The 20,076-nt window shown below is 43.5% G+C and overlaps 1 protein-coding gene across 3 annotated transcripts; it reads right to left on the bottom strand.

The window, feature by feature from the left end:
* Positions 1-390: 390 nt before the first annotated feature.
* On the bottom strand, positions 391-19,495 carry chd4a (chromodomain helicase DNA binding protein 4a). 3 transcript variants are annotated; one of them, XM_017427650.3, is made up of 41 exons: positions 19,248-19,495; positions 18,704-18,855; positions 16,570-16,682; positions 16,184-16,426; positions 13,672-13,790; positions 13,212-13,480; positions 12,974-13,104; positions 12,721-12,859; positions 12,020-12,189; positions 11,689-11,922; positions 11,404-11,607; positions 10,661-10,869; positions 10,186-10,317; positions 10,000-10,102; positions 9,683-9,874; positions 7,807-8,007; positions 7,582-7,719; positions 7,201-7,322; positions 6,358-6,531; positions 6,133-6,274; positions 5,896-6,027; positions 5,697-5,814; positions 5,424-5,548; positions 5,256-5,348; positions 4,977-5,115; positions 4,733-4,902; positions 4,481-4,658; positions 4,287-4,376; positions 4,038-4,129; positions 3,816-3,949; positions 3,580-3,724; positions 2,962-3,115; positions 2,744-2,853; positions 2,418-2,667; positions 2,269-2,334; positions 2,018-2,197; positions 1,829-1,937; positions 1,608-1,740; positions 1,111-1,306; positions 836-1,005; positions 391-726 (listed from the first exon to the last, which is right to left on the bottom strand). In XM_017427650.3, the coding sequence occupies exons 2-41, from the start codon at positions 18,762-18,764 to the stop codon at positions 712-714; spliced, it is 5,895 nt and encodes a 1,964-aa protein (XP_017283139.1). In that variant the 5' UTR covers positions 18,765-18,855; positions 19,248-19,495; the 3' UTR covers positions 391-711. The 3 variants fall into 3 exon arrangements, with proteins under 3 accessions (XP_017283139.1, XP_017283138.1, XP_017283140.1); XM_017427649.3 differs by having other exon boundaries at positions 19,252-19,495; XM_017427651.3 differs by lacking the exon at positions 19,248-19,495 and having other exon boundaries at positions 2,018-2,194; positions 18,704-18,764.
* Between the last annotated feature and the right edge of the window lie 581 nt (positions 19,496-20,076).

Here is a 20,076-nt window from a genome sequence, read left to right as displayed (position 1 = left end):
GCAACAACAAGAAAAGCTGCTACGTTAAAGACGAACTAAAGTAAATGTGACAAACATCTAACCACCGTTTAAGGTCCAGATTTCTGCCAGGAGCTGACCCATCAAACCTTACCTCAACCTGGAAATGCCTTTTTCTTCTCCAGCGTCTCAGAGCAGCAGGTTCTTCTGAAGGTTGAATGTTTCAGAGGTGATGAAGCCGTTTTCTGTGGTCCGGAGATTTTTCTCTGAAACGACTGTGGATGAAACCAGCTCTGCAGAAGAAGGTATTTTATAACTCTTTAACTCCAGCCCATCAAATAAAAACAAAAGATATTTGATCTCTGACTTCCTTACAGCAGGAGGTATTTTTAACCTCAGAGGCCCTTTGGAGCACGCCTCTTTAACTAAACAAACAATCTAATTTATTTTATTTTTTTATTTAGGTCCCAAAAAAACCATCATAATAACATTATATCAATAATATTAATACAGAAATTGAAAAAAATGGGAGAAAAAAATAAAAAAAGCTTTTCTGTCCACAGCCTCATTTTGTCAGGGAAAACGGAGGCGTTTTGATCCTCCCGAAAAATTCTCTGTAAAGTCTGTGAGGTGAAAAGTGAACAGGGCGTGGCTTCAAGCTTTGGACGCGCCGTCCGTCGTTCTGCTGTGCACCAATCAGGAATGTTGACGTGAGGCAGGGGGTGGTTCTTGAGGTTAGAGACAATTTTCAGTCTACTGCTGCGACATCTGACAGACGACAACAAAAACAACATTTAATTAATTTAATTAGCATTTTGTTCTTTTTAAAGCTAATTTCAGAGGAAGAGAAAGTTTATTAAAAAATTCACGTGGTTACCTGCTGTGTCTGTGCCTGAGTGTCTGTCCCTCGGCTCGCTAGGCGGCTCAGGATGTTCCTCTCAGACATCTGGAGTCGCACAGCAACCGGCGGTATCCGAGCGATGGTTGCCGGGAGGCGGGTCACATCTGCCTTCATGTCACTCAGCAGCTCTTCCAGCTGCTTCAGCACTGAGAGGCACAGAGAGAGAAGTCAGGAACGGCACAGCGACACGTGGATCCGGTTTGAGCCGATTTCTGCGGCCGCTCGGAGCCTCTGAGCCTCGGAGCCTTCACCTTTGTGCAGGACGGCGTTGGCTGGCTTGTTCCCGGACATGGACTCCTTACTGAGGTGCTGGTGGGACTCTGCCAGACACTCCACCTCACTGAAGCGGGTGTTCAGGGCCATGGAGGGGTGGGAGGGGTCCTCTGACATGTTGAGGTAGGCGGCGCGACGCAGCTGCTCCTCGATCACCAACGCTTGCTCCAACAACTGCACAGAGTGTCGGAGGAAAATACAAGTCAGTTTATCCAACTTCATTCAACATCTTTAATAGAAATCTCAGACATTTGTTCAATGCAAGACCACAGATTTTTGGTGGGAAAAGGTAGATAATAAGTCCATTATTTTTTAAAAACAACCACTTTTAATTATTTGAGCTAAAACTGACATTATTCTACTTTCAAGCTGCTTCTTAAAGTAGTTAATTAAAAAATATTTGGGTTTTATGTCACATATTCCAGTTTATTTCTCCCCATGAACTGTGCTGCTTCTGAAAAATAAAGATCTGTACCTTGAATCTTCGGGCAAGGAACTTATTCTTGATTTCCAGGAAGTTGCCCCTGTTCATCTCTCCTTTGAAAGGCTCGTTGAGGATGGCGAACCTGATGTCGTTCTGGATGTCTTGCCAGCGAGCGTAACCGTGTCTGAGGTGAGCGCCGGTCAAAGGGAACAACGAGCAGAAGATCAGTTTACACACACAGGTTCGTCATCAGGCCGATGAGTAAAGGATACTGTATGATGCCGGCCAGCAGCCAGTAGTCGTGCCGGCGGTGCCAGATCTCGTTGGTTTTCTTGGTAACCGTGGCGGCGCGCTCCTCGTTCTGCCACAAAGAGTGCAGCTCTGAAGGGAAGCCAGAGGATATCAGTGACTTTTAACTAAGCAAACATATTTAATGTTTGTATCCGAGTGCCTGTTTGTACCCGTGAATCCTCCGTCTGCGATGTTGAACATGAATCGAGTTTTGGCCTTCTTCTTCTCCTCGCTCACGCTGTTCGCCGTGGAGGCCGCCGCTGACGCGGCGCCCTCTTTGCTGCTGTCGCCGTTCTGAAGTTTGGTCGCCTCCTCGGGCTTCTGAGCATCTTTCTCCTCCTTCACGTCTACTGAAGCAGCACAGATGAGGGGTCACTACTGCTCATCAGAGAGAAATATTTAAAAGAAAAACTTCTGGTACCTTTCTTTTCGTCTGCAGGAGGAGTTGTGTCCATCTTTTCTGTTTTCTCTTCCTTCTTTTCCTCTGCTGCAGGACAAATAGAATCTGTTAGAACAGAAAAAACTGAAAATAACTCCAGATCTAAAAAAAGAAAAACAGTCAAGTTTTACCTTTGACCTCAGAGTCTTCAGGTTTGACCTCTGACCCCTCTGCCTTTGTTTCTGACTGCGGCTTGTTTTCCTCTCCTCCGTCTGAACTCTTCTTCTCGCCCTCGCCCTCTCCCTCCTTCTCGCCGTCCTTCTCCTTCGCGCTCTCGGCCTCCCCGTTGCTCGGTTTGTCCGTCTCCATCGGCTCCTCGCCGTTTGTCTTCTCCTGCTTGGCTGTCTGACTCTTCTCGTCATCGTCAGGGATGGCGATGACCTACGAAAGCCACGAAATCAGCATCAAACCAATTTTTGTTTTGTTCACATTTATAAACAGTAAATCCTGATTTTACCTCATTGTTGGCTTTGACCGTCTCCTTGCCGTTCTTCTCCGCCTCGGCCTCCTTCTTCACCTCCTTCTCTCCATCCTTCGACGCATCGTCAGTCTTTGAAGAGTCATCAGCTAAAAGGACAAACAGATTCAATCATTACGTTGTGTTTTATTGCTCTGTAGATCTATTTTCTCACTACCTTTAGCTGTGTTCAGGTTCAGTCTGTGTGAGGATCCTACCTGGGGCAGGGGTGTTGGGTTGTGTGTCAGCGGGGGTCCCGGTGGACGGGGTTTTCCCAGGTGAGTCGGGCTGAGCTGCGTTCCTCTTGTTCTCCTCCAGGTCGGCCATCCAGGGCATCGACCACTGACCGTTCACATGTTCGAACTCCTGGACCTGAAAGAAACAGAGAACGTTTGTTTCCACTAACTGGACAAACAAAAAGCCTGTTCTGAAGAGAAAACAACACTGCAATTAAAGATGTTACAGCTTTTTAAGACTGTTTAGACTTTTTTATACCACAAAATACTTTTACATTTCATTTTTGTTGGTCTGTCTTATTGATCAGCAACAGATTTGAGTGTTTTTCCACATTTTTTAGAGATGAAACAGCCTCCAGTTACAGAAATAACAATAAAACATTTAGTTTTTCTGTTAAAAACATCAATTTTTGGTGACTGAAAATATTTGCTGTCTTCATAAATAACTCAATCCTACTTAAAGAAGTTCTGCTTTTGATTTATTGATAATATACATACATATAGTTTTTTATGTCTGTGATCTTTCTGTCACCTTTTATCTTAATTAAAATGTAAGTTGAGCTCAAACTGAAAGTGAGAACAGCAAAGTCCAAGTTTTACCTTTTTGCGTATAAGTGACATGACGCCGATGCGTGTGAGGACATGTTGCCGTGACAACCCTTCTCTGGGGACGCCGTCTGCGAAGGTTTCGGCGCCGTCGGCTCCAGGTTCGCACAGGTGACGCATAAACAACGAGACGTAGGCCCTGAGACGGTGAGAGGAGTGAAAATGATCAGGTGAACGTGAGTATAAGACCAAAAAAAGACTGAATAAGCAGAGAAGAGGCGACAACTTACTTAAACTCTTTCTCCGATTTCCCTCGCAGGTCTCGGACCAGCCACTGAGTGGTGAAGGCGTCCTGGGGAGGCATCCCATAACGCATCACTGCATTCAGGAAGGCCTTCCTCTGCCGAGAGTTGAAACCCAGCACCTGGGAAACAACCAAACATATTTTATAACTTCTGTCTTTGACCTCACAGGCAGACATCAGAGACATGAACCCAGCTGCAGATTTTTACCTCAATGTTGCCTCCAACCCTGGCCAGCAGGGGGGGCAGTGGTTTGTCTTTGTCATTCCTCAGGCCCTTCCTGTTCGGCCTGCGAGAGTTAGCTGCAGGGGGAAGGGAAAAAAGACACAAATAGCAATTATAAAACTTACTATGATTTAAGAAGAGAAGCAAGATTTATAATTTGGTTTGGAGCTTAAACAGGAGCAACTAAGTTAAACACAAGAACATGTTCAAACTATAAAACAAGATGGCTCTTACCTTCTGATCTTTCATCAAAGTCTTCGTCAGCCTCCTCAGAAGCCACGGAGTAATCTGATTGGCCATCAGATTGGTCATCCTGCCAATCAGCTGTCAGACAGAAACAAAACAAGGAGGATATTTGTTATTTTCATGCATTTAAACAACTAAATATGAGTTGGTGTATAAGCTGCTGGTCAACCGTCCGTCTCTACCTCGGTCTTCCTGGGAGCCGTCGTTGTAGTTGACCTGCTTGCGGATCCGTTTTCCTTTGCCCAGGTTTCGGGCCAGATCCTCCTGCTGCTGCTCATAATGATGCCGCAGCAGCTTCTCCCAGTAATCGGGATCAACGCTCTCCTCCTGCTTGATGATCTCCCGCTGCACCTCTTCCTCCTGAGAGACAGCAGATGAAGAGTTTGAGAACAGAACGGGGTGACAGAGCGGTCCACGGCTGGTCCCAGCCTCACCTCCTCCTCCTCGTCTTTGACCACATACTGAGCCACTTTGAAGGAGCTCAGGTATTCGTTCATGCTCTGCAGCTCCGTGTCGTCCGTGGCGTCCTGGTTCCTGTCCAGCAGCCGGTCGATGGCTTTGTCATCGTAGTGAATGATGCTGCTGTCCTCCTCTTTGTTCTCACCTGATGAAGCACAGACATGTTGATGCAGCTGCTGTCAGTCTTTACCGTTCTGCTGCACATGAACCCTCCCTCACCTTCGCCCTCGTCCTTGAAGAGAGCTTCAGTTCCAAACTTGAGAATGTCATCCAGTTCCTGTTTGGACATGGAGCCGGTCTTGGATCCCAGACCAGGTCGGACCACCAGGTGAGTCAGCATCATCTTCTTTTTGGCAACCTGAAGCAGAAACAAGATGATGATGAAAGCTGGGTATTACTCAGTTAAAATGGGATATGCAGCTGTTTAATTCTACCTTCTGTTGTTGTCAAACAAAAACTCAGATTAGATGATAGTAAAAACCTAAAAACAACATTTACCTGAGTAATTCTCTCTTCCACTGAGGCCTTAGTGACAAATCGGTAGATCATCACCTTTCTGTTTTGACCGATACGATGAGCTCTGCTGAAGGCCTGAACACAAAGGAAACATCTTAAATAACTTATTTTCACCACTTTTTTAACCACAAAAAGGGTTAACTGTAGTACCTGGATGTCGTTGTGAGGATTCCAGTCAGAGTCGTAGATGATGACCGTGTCGGCTGTGGCCAGATTGATGCCCAAACCTCCGGCTCTCGTCGACAGCAGGAAGGCAAACTGCTGGGCACCTGGAGCTGAGCCACAAAGATTAAAACGATTAATGAGGTGGGAAAAGAAGAAAGGTAGATCTTCTCAAACTACATTTATAGAATTACTTTTAGAGGAGAGCATTTTAAATGACTTAAAGAAAAGAAAAAGCTGAATCAAAAGAAACAAACTCACCGTTAAAACGATCAATAGCTTCTTGTCTCATCCCTCCTGTGATTCCTCCATCAATCCTCTCGTATTTGTAGCCTTCGTTCTCAAGGAAGTCCTCCAGCAGATCCAACATTTTGGTCATCTGGAGGAAAAACACACAAGGACTGGTAAATACAATTAAAAAAGTATTTAAACAAACTCAGTTTTTAATAAGGTTCCTGACCTGAGAGAAAATAAGCACTCGATGTCCCCCCTCCTTCAGCTTCCTCATCATCTTCTGCAGCAGCAGCAGCTTCCCAGAAGACTTAGTGAGAGCGTTTCCATCGTACATCCCGTTGGGCATCTTGGGAGCTTCCTGATTGAAGGGACCAAAGAAAACTCAGAGTTCAGACACAACTGCAGAGAATGTTAAACTGAAATGAAGCCGTAATAAAACTCCTGCCGGGTGTTTGGCTCGTACCATAGCAGCTCCAGGGAAGAGGTAGGGGTGGTTACAGCACTTCTTGAGGTCCATGACGACATTCAGCAGTGAAACCTGGTTTCCTCCTCCTTTTGTGTTGAGGGCCTCAAAGTTTTTCGTCAAGATGAATTTGTAGTATTTCCTGCCAACAGAAATCAGCATTTAGGGGTTTGCATTAGCAGCATCTCCTCGGATTCTTGTCTTTAACACCAACCCTGGACTCACTTCTGCATGGGGCTGAGCTCCACTCTGACGATGAGCTCGGTTTTTGAGGGCATGTGTTTGAAGACGTCGGCCTTCAGCCTTCTGAGCATGTGTGGACCCAACATGTCATGCAGCTTCTTGATCTGGTCCTCTTTTGCAATATCAGCAAACTCCTCCAGGAAAACCTCCAACTTGCTGCAGACAAAAACACAAATGGGTGAGGTTATTCTTGCTTAAACCTGCAGTCTGAGGGACGGTTTCTATTTGTCTGGCAAATGCAAATTTCTTGCTCCCTGTTCTTAAGTTTTATTCCTATATGAGAACTCTGTGGCAACACATTTGATTCCTGAAGGTTTTACAAACAGTAAATATATATATATTTTTTTTTTTACAGCCAACTTGATTTAAGTGTCGGCTGAATGAAATTAAATCCAGTCCAACCATCTTTATTCATGTGGACTATACAAAGCAATAAATAAAAGATGTAATAATAAAAAGCCATAACAACAGTATCAGAACAGAATAAAAACAAGATGCATAAAAAAAGAACAGCAGTATAATGAAAATGTTTAAAATGAACAAAAAGCCACAGTGAAGAGATGGATTTTAAGCAGGGATTAAAAAGACAGAAGAGGTTTTTATTATGTGCAACTAGAGGTCAAGTCATCATTTATGAGCTGCAACAACAAAACATAATACCCTTTGGCTCTGATTTGAGTTACTTGTTAAAAACGATGTCAGTTCAATTCCTGTATCATAATTAAATTGGATGCCTTTAACAGGACCACAACAACAAACATGTTGATTTTTTCCTTCTTATTTTAAAAGATGAACTTTAATCCCTGCAGCAGAGCTCGTACGTACCTGAACCTCTCAGGTGTGAGGAAGTTGAGCAGGTGGAAAAGCTCCTCCAGGTTGTTCTGCAGAGGAGTTCCCGTCAGCAGCAGTTTGTGCTGCAGGGGGTAGTTGTTCAACACCCGGAAAAACTAATGACACACACAAAAATAACAGGCTTAGAAAGGTTTCAGGTTGAGTGAGAAACAGCTGCAGTCAAACAGACTAAAGTCAGACAAACAACGATGATTAAATAAATAAAAACAGGAATTTAAACATGTTCTAGAACAGAAATAGAAGCTGATTATTTTGGTGGCAGATTAATTCTTTCGGCCATTCGATCCTCTAACAGAAACATGTTTGCACCAGATCCAGACAGCAGCATTGTTGTGAGTTGTTGTGGCCGTTTACCTTGGACTGGTTGTTCTTCAGCCTGTGGGCCTCGTCCACCACCAGGCATGCCCAGTCTATAGAACCCAGGACGGCCATGTCGATGGTGATCAGCTCGTAGGACGTCAGCAGAACGTGGAACTTGATGGATGAGTCTTTCTGTTGGGAGAAAACAGAAGATGTGTAAGTTTAAACCTTTTTCCAAGGGTTTAAATTCCTGAATCGATCGCCGTCGTCTCCTCCCACCTTCATTCTGGACGCCTTCTTCCCCCCTCGGATGGCGTTGTCCTCGAAGGAGAACTCGTTCTCCCTGATTATGCTTCGGCTGTCTTTGTCACCGACGTACGTCACTACGTACATGTCGGGAGCCCACATCTCAAACTCTCGTTCCCAGTTAATGATGGTGGACAGAGGAGCGCTGACCAGAAACGGCCCCTTGGAGTGGCCCTGAGGGGGACACAATATTTGTCCACAGTAAGACAGTTGCTGTGATGTCCAACAGCTGCCATTATTACACCACTTTAGTTTGTTTTTCTGTTTGATTTGAAATCTTCAACACCTAAATAATTCAGAAAGCAGAACAGACAGTTGCTTAAATATAGCAATATAAAAATATTGGTTTAATGCTAAAACAGATCAAATACTTTCACGCATTTTATAATTATATAAACTTAAATACACTTGAGAATGAAAGAATATCCATTTAAGTCAAAGTATTTTGACTTTAAAACCTCAGAAAATAAATCAGAAGATTCCTCACAACTTTCTAAATGAGATTAAGAACATCTGACAATGTTAAAATTACCAGATTTGTTAATAAACTTAATGGCTTTTTTCAGCTTCTGTTTAACCAAGTTTACAAGAAAACATTCAATTTAAAGAAAAATCACACAATGACTAAAAAACCCAAACAGAAATATTTAACATAATGTCTTCCCCTTATTTGAACTCATTTTTATGACAAATATCAAAATAAAACTGGTTGAAATAAAACCCAACAGATGAATTTCTTGCTTACAAACATTCTACATGTGGAAGAATAAAAGGGTGAAGAGACAAGCTTGTAAAAAAGACATTTTTTACAAAAAACATACGTAAATTCTTACTATTGCTTGAACTTAAAAATATATTTCCATAATTTTGAATCACCATATCTGCTTCTTTATAACTGATGGAGCTTCTTTCTTCCTTATTTGACTATATTAGCAGAATTATACCAACACTGGTTTCAATACGCTCAAAATATTAAAGTTAAATTTCACAACCTGCCACATTTTACTGAAGTTTCACTAAACTTAAGGACACATGATCAGTTGGTGGCACGTATATTGTTGATTGGGATCACATGGATTATAAAAACGAACCCGTCAACCAATAAAAATGTTGAGAAATGACCAGAACGCATCATTTCTGCCTGACCTGATTTAAATATCTTTACATGCGACTGATACAGAAGGCACAGAGTTAAAAAAAAGGCATGAATTTTAATTCTTATGTGAATAAAAGTGTTCTTTCTGTTCTTGGAACAGAAAAAAACCACGATGAGATCAGAGTTTTATAACAGAGACACAAAGTGAGCCTTGCAAAGACTTGAAGTGAAATAAACAGCTCCAGGGCTGCTTTCTGCCCCATATATACACCAACCACAGAATAAGGTGCTTTTTAAAACCATTTCTTAAAACAACAACAACAAAGAAAACACTTCAAGTTACAGGATTCCCTGTGGCTTTAGCAGGAAGTGCATTCTGACCTCCCACCTTTAGGTGGCAGCAGCCACACACATGAAATCTGTCTGATTGTTTCCAGATCCCACTTAATGTCGTCAGAATCGACTCACTTGTACAAAATGGCTGGATGCCACCTGACCAACAGGACAGCAGCTACGCACAGACAACACAAAGCCCACCACAAACGACTGGATGGTTTACAACTTAGAGCCTTAACTGACTTATAAAGCTGAAATTAAGACTTTTTTAAAGAAATGTTCCATAAAAGTCATAACAAGAATAAAATTTAAGACAAAAAAAGCAGATCAAACCAGATAAAAAGCAGCATTTAATAAGTTTTAGTTTGTGTGGCCCAACTTTTAAAGAATCCATCCAAGCATCTCACAGCAGCTCACCTCTTTATACAGCGAGTAGAGGAAGACGGCAGTCTGCACCGTCTTTCCCAAACCCATCTCGTCAGCCAGGATGGTGTCGGTGCCCTGAGCCCAGGAGAACCGCAGCCAGTTCAGACCCTCCAGCTGGTAGGGGTGCAGCGTCCCCCCGGTGCTGTCCAGGTAGTCCGGCTGACGGTCAAACTTGATCGTCGGCTGGAACCAGAAGTCAGGAAGAGATTCAGAACACGTACTCAGGTGACTCAAAGATGTTTATTTTAGATGAACCGTCTCAGTGTGAAAAGTTCCAGCAAGCAGAGTTAAAAGTTGAGTTCTCTTACATCCACCACCGGGTTCTCAGGCGGTCTCTCCGGCCGCTTCACGCCTCTTCCCTTCACCTTGATCTTCTTCCCTGGCCTGCCGTCCTCTCCCATCATCAGCTCCCTGCATCAAACAGACGGATGATGCAGTCAGTAAATCACTGTTCGATGCTGCTGAAGTCACCGTCGGCGCCGAGCTGAACCCACCTGTGATTCCAGTACTGCTGTTTGTAGAGGTCAAACTCAGGTATGTCCATGTCCTCCGACTCCCAGGTGGCCTGATCGTACGGCAGCTCTCGCCACTTTATCAGGTAGTGGGCGTTATTCTTTCTGTCCACACTGGAAAAGAAGCAGAAAAACAGGGTTTCCCTTCATTTCACCAAAATCACTTAAGAACTATATCCCAAGTGACCAAAATATGACATTTAATTAGACTTCTCAGCGTTGTGAACCGTTTGAACAGATCGTGTGATCTGAATCAACAAACAGGCTGGCAGTTTTTTCACCATAAATATAATAAGATTTATTAAATATGATCTGAATAAGAAGCTCCAGGCTCAGAATTTCACATCCTAAATTCATGAACTGCAATTGTTTTCCCTGTAATAAAGCTCTTGGATCATTATTTTTAAACAGAAAAGTGGAATCCTGACTCGTTTCACCGCAGATAAAACTGTCTGACCTGTGATTCAGGATGCGGTGGATCATCAGCCACTCCATCTTGATTCCAAAGCGGAGGTACTTCTCCTCCAGCTGAGCATACATGGGATCCTTGTGTTTCCTCTTCAAGCACTTGTCTTCCTCTCCGTCTCCGAAGTCGACAGGTGGCGGCTCGTCCATGTCGTTCTTCCTCTGGTAGTTCCTGAACATCACCTGGCAGTGCATCTCCAGCTACACAGAACATAATATGATTAAAGAGAAGTCTTAAAGGACGTGTAACATCATGTTTTGGTGTCAGAAGGCCTTGATAGAAATACAAATTAGTTTTTCTCTGTTTCCAAAGCAGCTTAGTAATTTTAAAATGCACTTTTTTTTTTAAAAATACTGAGTTTTCTTGTTCCTCCCCTGCTTTTTCTGGCTCCACGGGGGTCTGTGGTTTTCAGCAGCAGCTTTAATCACTAAATGCAGGTGGTCAAAGCTGCAGCTGGCAGCTCCAGCCGGGGATCTGACCATGGTTAGAGCCACAGACGGCAGCCAACCACCGCTTTACGGCCAGTGGCCAGAGCTTTATGCTCCCTACATGCCCAGCTGCTTTGTTCTCGTCTCTTTTCATTTTACACTTCACATATTTCTCAACTTCTGACGTGGAAATGAATGTTACTCATGTGAACTATGACCTCTACACAATCCAAAAGTAAAAATGTGTAAAAATCACATTATACGGCGTTTAAAGATGTGAAACTTGAATGTTTTGAAGCTTCCTACCTGGAGCTCCGTGACCCAGGAGCAATGCCAGTAAGACAAGTTGCACCATTTGGCGAAGAACTCCCTCTCAGAGCGCCCTGCGAGCGGAGCGGGGTCAGGCTCCTCAGCTGGAAGGTCCGGAGGGCGGGGCACAGGTGTGGGAGGAGGAGGGTCTCCCCATCGCCATGTTAAGATCTTCTGTACCTTCCCCTTTAAGGGCGGACACTGAAAGCCAGGAGGAGAGTATTATTTATCATTTCATCGTTTTTTATCATCAGAGCTGAGCCAGCCCTGCAGCCTACTGACCGTGCAGCGGGGGCAGATCCACTCTCCGTTGGGGATCTCTGGGAGCGGCGGGTTGAGGCAGTGGATGTGGTACGACGAGGGACACGAGTCGCAGCAGAGGAGCTCGCCTCCATCTTTACAAACGCGACAGAACTCCATGTGGTGGTCGTCCTCCTCCATCTCTCCTGGCTCGCCGTTGTCCTCCTCTCCCTCTGAGGCATCTTCTCGGGCTTCCCACTGGATGCCCTCCTTCTCCTGGAATTCATCGGAAACATCGGTTGTTAGATGCTCTAATCGCTTCTTTAATTACTGTTCTCTTAGCGGCTAAGAAGCTGAAGTTCTCATTTCTTACGCAGTGTGGGCAGCTCCAGGTGCCTTCAGGTGCCTTCTCCATGTCAGGGTCCAGACAGACCATGTGGTACGCCCTGGGGCAGGTATCACACAGGATTATCTCTCCTCCCTGCTGGCAAACCTCACAGTAGTCCTGGTGGTCCGTCTCGTATCCGTCACCATCTTCTGCTTCTGATGGTGGAACAGAGTCTTAACAAATCTTATGACCTACATTTTATAAGATCTGCAGATTTACTCTGAGTCATAAAGCAGACCTAAATATGTCTATTTGTAGCATTTTATCTGCTTTTTAAGACTAATGTATTTGAATTTTAACAACTCAGCAACAAATAAAAGGATTTCCACAGTGAAAGAGCCGTGTCATCATTAGGACTTTGATCTCTTTAGCTTCCGATGAGAACGGGCCGATGACGTGCTTTGATCCTGTGACAGCAGCTACAGAGGAAGCCTCAGCAGGCAACAACCCAGAAGATGCTGGACTTCTAAATATACCATAATCGGCTGACTCAACCACAGTGACTAATGTGTGTGTCTGTACATCTCATGTTGATGGTTCAACACACTCGACATACTTTCCCTGAATTAGGTTTTACTTTTCTCTGCTGGAATCTTTAAGAAGCTGGGATTATTGGCAACTTAAACACGTAGGCCAAAGTTCCTGATACAGCTCAGATGTGCAAAAGTGTCAGAAATAATAGATACCCTTCTTCTTTTTGGGTTTATTCTTTGAGGGTTTCTTCTTGCTGCGGCTGCTGCGGCTGTTTGAACTCTCTGACACCGAGACGCTGTTGATGCTGCCGTTCTCAAAGTCACTGTCGACGTCAGGCTCGTCCTCTTCGCTCTGCACACACCCCAAACAAACATTAAGACGTAGGAAGAGAATCCTCCCGTAGAACTGCTTTATGTGCACACATGGTTAGATTTTGCAAACGAAAAGAGGAAAAAGTGTTCGCACCGATGAGCGTTTCCTCTTGCTGTTGAAGCCTCCCAGTTTGATTTTTAAAGGCGCAACCTTCTTTGTTTTGGCGTTATTCTTCTTCTCTTGTGGCTTGGGAGCAGGTTTTGGTTTCTTGCGAGCATTGGGTCCTGCAAAAACAAAAGAACGAAGGGAAGATCATAAAATGTAAGAAGGAAACTGTCTGAAAGCAGAAAAATAAGGCTTCTGTTCCTCTGACTCTTCCCGTCCACGGTACCTTTGCCTTCCTTGGTCTTGGCCTTGCGGATAGGTGGCGCTGGGGTCTGCAGAGGCTCTATGGGGGCCGGTGGGGGCGGGGCTACTGCAGGGACGACCTCTGCCACCATGTTATCAACAGCAGCTGGTACGTTTGCGGTCGCCAGCGCAGCGTTTGCAGCGGCAGCACCTCTCAGGGGGTTGTTGGTGCTGAACTCGCGCCACTTTGCTCCAAGAACCATCATCATCTTTGACACAGCAATCTTAGGGTTCTTGGCTGCTATGAGAGGTCTGTGGACGAAAATAACAAACGTTTACTAAAACTATCCAAGTCAGGTTGAAGTAAATGTTGTGAGGATGTGACAACCAGTCAAAGATGGAAGACAAATAATATTTCTGAAAAAAAACTATTTGAGAGCATAACTAATATTGAACCATCATTCAGATTTTCAGATTTCTGTTAAATTACAGCAGGAATCTACCTGACGAACTGGCTGAAAGCCTTGTAGTTGGTCAGAGAGCGGTAGTCTTCCTCAGTGAAGATGTGGTCGATGTCCTCCATGCCCCAGTCATCCAGCAGCTGAGATGATGACTTTGGTTCCTGCAAGAAGCAACAAAACAACAAAACTTAAGTCAGACAGAGAAGTGAAACTTTCGGTGATAAACACAAACCATTATTGTCTTTTTGCTTTTAGCGGTGGACGATAACACAGACCCTCGTCTCTTTTCTTCCCCGTTTGTTAAAAGCTTTTGGTAAAATAGGTAAAAACATCTCAGTAAAATCTTTCAGATTTAAAGTTCGATGCCATAAAGACCACATAACAAAATCTGCTAAACACTTACCTGTCTATTCACTCAAAAATTGCCATTTAAGACCAAAACTGATAAACCTGATTCAATAATCGGTGGCGTGATGGAGAACCCGTTGCAGCAAACAAGCCTGAACTTGTGCAGATCTCTGCTGGAATCTAAATGTGCTAAAGAAGAGCTTTACAAAAGAAGCTCCTGCTGTTTTGATGCACTGAGTGATCACACACATCCTGAGTGACCAACATATGGGAGCAGCTGGGACTTCCTGTCACTCTGCTGCATCAAACCAGGCCGACAGCTTTTATTTGGGGTTAAAAACCAGCTCCGATTTGTATCTGAGCATCACAAAGGCCAACTCCTGCATAAAAGGCAGTCGTCCTGAGAGGTTCAAGGCATTATTTCACCACACAAGAAACTAAATAAGTTACTCCACAGAAGCCCACTTTGCATGTGGAATAACAGGCCTTTCTGCGATAACTGGATTTGCTTCATCAGAGCCCATTTGCATGGGTGAGAGCTTCAAGTGGCTGGTGAAGAGCCTCTAAAATTAGAATCCAGCAAGCAAGCAAATGCTTTTGTAATTGACATTGACCAGCATGTTTCTGAAGGCAATTACAATAAATTGCTTGGTGATATATGAACCATTTCACTGCCTGCACAGCTGATTTACCTGTTATCAAGAGCAGTTGGTAGTTTACGGATTTTCTGTCACATAATTGTATGTTTTTATGTTCTTCAACTATTCTCTCAAATACATTTACATACATTTGACTTTAAGCCATTTGTCCCTAAATGATGAAAATGCATTTTCATGGGTTTCAAAACCTGATAGTTTTTAAATCTTTCTCTCTGATGCTTAGTTATTATTGGTAAATCACACTATAAGAAGTAGTTATGACTTATTTATTAATTGTTGTGCAGAATACTAGAACTAGAGGTCGACTGACATGAGGTTTTTTATTTCTATGGCTGATGTTGATCTTTAGAAATCGAGGCAGCTGATGGTAGACAATAATTGCTTAACTTAAACTTGTATTTAACAACCTTTAAAAGAACATGCACACCTAGAAATAATGTACAAAAAATAATTTTTGCTTTAAAATAAATAAATAGTGGGCTACTGTTTGTAGTTTGCAGCTGCTGCATCTTCCATTTTCTAACTTGGTAAGTGATTAGGTAACACAAACACGACCAAAAAATAAAAAAAAGCTTCTTTCTTCTATCAAGGCTGCTTTGCATCCTTTTGTTTTAACGGGCTGCAGACTGAAGCTAGATAAATCTGCAATTGAATTAAAACGCATTTATCTAACCAAAAAGAAAAAGGGTCAAGTGCACAGTGTGGTGCTGCACTAGGATTGCCATGGAAACAGCACATTATAAGTAAATCTTACACGCCCGTCTTCGACTTACGCACAGACACGCTTACACACCCCATGCCACCCCCTTGCATAACTATCATTAACAGTGAGGCCCCCTATTGGCCGCTGGGCTCTGAATCCAGCAGACACGGTTCTTTTGTTCAAGCATCGCTCGGATCCCACGTGTTTGTCAAACCACAAGACTCCATTACAGGTACGCAGTCAAGAGGTCCTCTGCGTGAAGCACAGGAAGGACTGATGAGGAGATGGATTTTACAACAGAACAGCCTCTTTTAGCAACAGACAACTTAGGTGTTTGACATTTCAATGAGTTCTAGATAATTTAGAGCTATAACTATAAAAGAATAATGAGGAGATTTCTCAAAAAAGTGTTTGTTTTCCACATTAATGCTGCTTTGATTTAAATATTTTAATAGTAACATTAATCTGAGTGCCAGTCACTTATTGAGCCAAAGAAATGTCTGATTCCAGCAATCAGTAGATCCCTACAAAAAAACTATTTGCACACTCTTGCTTCAGTTCTGTGTTTTAAAACAATTTTCATTTATGTCAAAACAGGATGACAAAATAAAAGCAAAAAAACATTAATCTTTTACATCAACAAGAAGTGTGATTAAAAATAAAATTAGACTTGCAGATATTATCACCAAAAAGATAATTGCCTTTTAGTGTCTGGAAGAGGGTTTACCTGAATACTTCTGTCTGTGTATGATGAAACTGTCGTGTCAAACTCTTTAAAACCAATACTTTCCAGGTTCATCTGGAGGACAAACTTCCCCGGACCACATTCTTGTCACCCACTTACCGAGGAGTCGTCGTCGTCATCATCCTCATCTTCCTCAGGCTCTGGTTCTTTCCTTTTGGAGGAGCTCCTCTCCACCCCAGCGCTGCTTCTCTTCTTGTCTTTGCCGCTGCTGCCTTTCTTCTTCTTTTTGCGCCCTGGAGTGTAGTCGCTGCCCTCGCTCTCGGAGCGCTGGGCAGAGCCAACGTCTTCCACATCTTCCACTCCGCCCATGTCCATGGGCTCAGGTGAGCTGACGGGAAGCTCCTGGAGGCAAATTGAGAACTTTGTGAAGCCAGATCACAGCTTACAGAAAAAAACAAACAGGTTTTGATTTATTTTTCTCAGGTTAAATGGCAAATACTGTCAGACTGACAGTTAATATTTAAGCCAGGACACGTCTCTTTTACCTCTCTGCGCGACCGCCTCTTGCTGCCCTTGCTCTCTCGGCTCTTCTTGGCCTTCTTCTTCTTCTTCTTCACCTTGGGAGACTCGGTCTCTGAGATCTCCTCTTCCTCCTCATCTGCAAATCAAACCAGGGGATAGACTCCATGTTTAGGATTCACACCAGTTGGCTGTGTGTCGCCACATTCGGGCTGTGTGATTGTTACTTGACAACAAGCTCTGAAGATAACACTCATATCTGAACACTTGCACATCCCGCTGGAAACAAGACACCAGTCACATGCTGGATAATTCTGGACATAGCTTCGTTTGCTTACTGGATCAACTTTAACTCGTAAACAACAGTTATATTTTATATAGTAAATACCAGCAGCTGTAATTATGTAGAAAGATGGAGAGTATGGTACATGTGAAGGTTAAACATTTATGTTTTTTAACTACAAGAACATTTTTTATATTTTGCCAGGACGACTGACCCCTCTGTAAAAATTAGCCTGCAAACATGCCGTCCTGGTGTAAAGGTGTAAACAGCAGAAATCCAGAGAACGTAAACCAGTGAAGGACCAACTATCAGTCTAACTTTGTGCCCTATTTTACAAGAAGTCCTCAGGGAGGGTGATTCAAATCAATGCTCTGGAGGTTAAAACACTAATTTACAGCTGATTAGTCAATATGATTCACCGCAGTCCTGCAGGCCTTACAAAACAGGATCGCTGTACAGAACGAGGCACTGCTGCACTGACACTCAGAGCTCGTTTCTGTAAGTGGCTATAACTTAAAATTACAGACGTAGCTGCTATTAGGACATACCTTATATGTAAAAGGATAACAGTTTAGGTCCCATTTAAAAGACACAACACTACAACTGCTTCAATGCACTTGAGGCAAATTCCATAAATGCTATAAAGTTGCAAAGAAAACAACAGATTTTAAGATGTTTACAGACACCAACATGATCCTAGTGGACGGTGTGAGATGCTTTTAGGAAAATGCAACATGGAGCAACAAACCTGAAAAGGTGAATTCACAAATAGGTCGCAGATTCAGGTAATGTCAGCTTTTGATACAAGTATTATTAGTCTGATGTGCTCTGACACTTGAGCAACTTAAGAGCCGAGCTTAAAATAGCATTTGGTAGCAAATAGGCTCAAGACTAAAGTTTGACTGCATACAATCTATTAAATTATCTGTAAAAACAAGTTACTGCTGCAGCTGTGCATCTCTAAACACATGACAAATTAATAAAAGATCTCATAAACCAATCAATAATAAAGATACCGCTTAGCTGCAGTCCTTCTTGTCACTTTCCTGATGTAAACCAGTTTATTTACAACATAAAATATGTCATAAATGAGCTTGAACAGCCCAGAACAATGTGCAGCTAAAACCAAAAATTACTTTATTTGTACGAGTTTGTTTTCACTCGAATATGCACCTCGAAACACAGCTGGTGAGTTTTATTTATTTTTATTTTTAAAAAATATATTTATTTGATAAATAAAGCACATGTTTTTGGTCGATTTCATTACTTAAATCTAATCTGAACAAATATTTGTTCTCAAGGGTTCGCCGTGTACGCCGCGCGCGTGCTCGTCAGTTTTAAGCTAACTGTAAATAAAGCAGCCTCCGAGCACAGCATAAATACACAAGCGGATACATAAAAGTGTGTAATGAATAAACAGGATGGCATGCTTTGCATTTTATGCTTTATTTTGTGTAGTTTTTTTTTCTCTCACAGTCAAACCGAAGGCGCCCGGCTCTGAGGAGGGCAACGCTACAGAACGTCATACGCAGGCTTTCAAGCTAACTGGCTGCCTCCATCTTGTCATAGACACGTAAAAAAATACCGGTAGCTGGCTAATGCTAGGCCCGGGGAACATGCCGGTCTGTCGGCGTGACAGCACAACACTACAACTACCAGCCTCTTACAACCTCTGGTTGCAATTAGGGTAAAACTACCTGTTTTCTCTAAAAAAGGCGTTTGACAGCTGGTTTGCTAGCGGATGCTAATCAGTAGTTAGCCGCATCGAACGAGCTAGCGCTATGCTAGCATGATTGATGTGAACGTCAAAAACATCTGCTAACACACAAGCAGCGTGAACATTAGCAGATTCGGCTAACAAATGAGCCTCATCTTACCGTGCATTAGGCGGTCGTCGGCGGCTCCATAGTCATCTCTGTCGTCTTCACTTCCAGACATAGCGACCAGCGGGAAACTTTCTTTTTAGTTAGCTAGCAGTTTAGCTAACTATAAATAAAAGTTATTGTTTTGGGATAATCCAGAGTTGAGCCTGAAGTCCGTCCAAAAACGTAGCGGGGACACCGGCCAGGTTATTAAGAACACAAAAGAAAGCGGAAGTGGATTATTAGGAGCGAAATAGCACTCGGTAAAACACAGAAGGACACCAGCTGTCAACACATGGGACAAAAAAAACTAACTTTGCCCGGATATTATGAAGTTTATACAAATTATCTCCAGCACTCTCTCCATCTCTGCTGACATCTATCGTTACTTTCAGTCCCATTAGCATGCGTGCTAACAGAGCAGAGCCGAACCGGCGGACAGATTCAGGTTAGAGACAGAAAACAGTCGCTTAAAATCTGCATTTAAAACGACTCTCACTCAGGCTTCCTCGCCGTTTTTTAACAAAAATGCCCAAAAAATAAAACAAAACTGACATACTCACAACTTGATTCCAAACACCTTCCAAAAGCAGTAACTCCACGCTCAGTTTGTCAGTGATTCAATTCTTGAAAGCTCTTCGTTTTTTTATATCTTAACGGTGTACATCTAATTTAAATATATTTGTGTCTTTTATGGTAGCGTGTGCGCACGACGCCTTCTCCTCTTTCTCTTCCTCGCGCGCGCACACACAAAGAGATCAGGGGGCAGGCATCCCATAATATTCTCCCTCCACACACACATGCACACACTCATACATATACACGCACATTTCGCTCACCCCTCCCCCACTCTGCATAGTTACCTTGCAACGTACAGACCATAATAGTCAACTCACCCCCTCCCTCTTCTACAGTCTCTTCCCCATTCCATGCACATCACCCCCCCCCCTCCACACACACCTCCACCCCTCCCTTAGCAACCAAGGTTGCCATGGAGATGCTCACCCCCTCCCATCCCTGTGTGGCATCCCATAATAGTAATGAGCGCAGTCACTGACATCCCACAATAAGCATAACTCCAAAAAGAGAGAGATAGGAGAAAGGAGGGGGGGTGAAAAGGAAAACGCGCTCACATGGCAACTGTGTGTGCCACATGACTGCTCAACTTCAGTGCGCGTTTGCATGTATGCGCAGACGCTCTTCTGTACGTGGGCTCGTCTCCCAAACACCGTGGGCCGGGTGAGGTACCGCGACGCCGACGGGCACCTTTGGAGCACCCCGGGGCCGCCGAATGTGGGGTGACCCCCGTTTAACCCCAACACGGGGCCTTGTTGAGCCCAAACATACATTACTCAGCATGAGGGCAACCTTTTAGTCAGTCGGATGAG

Source organism: Kryptolebias marmoratus, linkage group LG5 (genome assembly GCF_001649575.2).
Source record: "Kryptolebias marmoratus isolate JLee-2015 linkage group LG5, ASM164957v2, whole genome shotgun sequence".
In the NCBI taxonomy this organism is placed as follows: Eukaryota; Metazoa; Chordata; class Actinopteri; order Cyprinodontiformes; family Rivulidae; genus Kryptolebias; species Kryptolebias marmoratus.
This window is presented reverse-complemented; position numbering and strand designations above follow the sequence as displayed.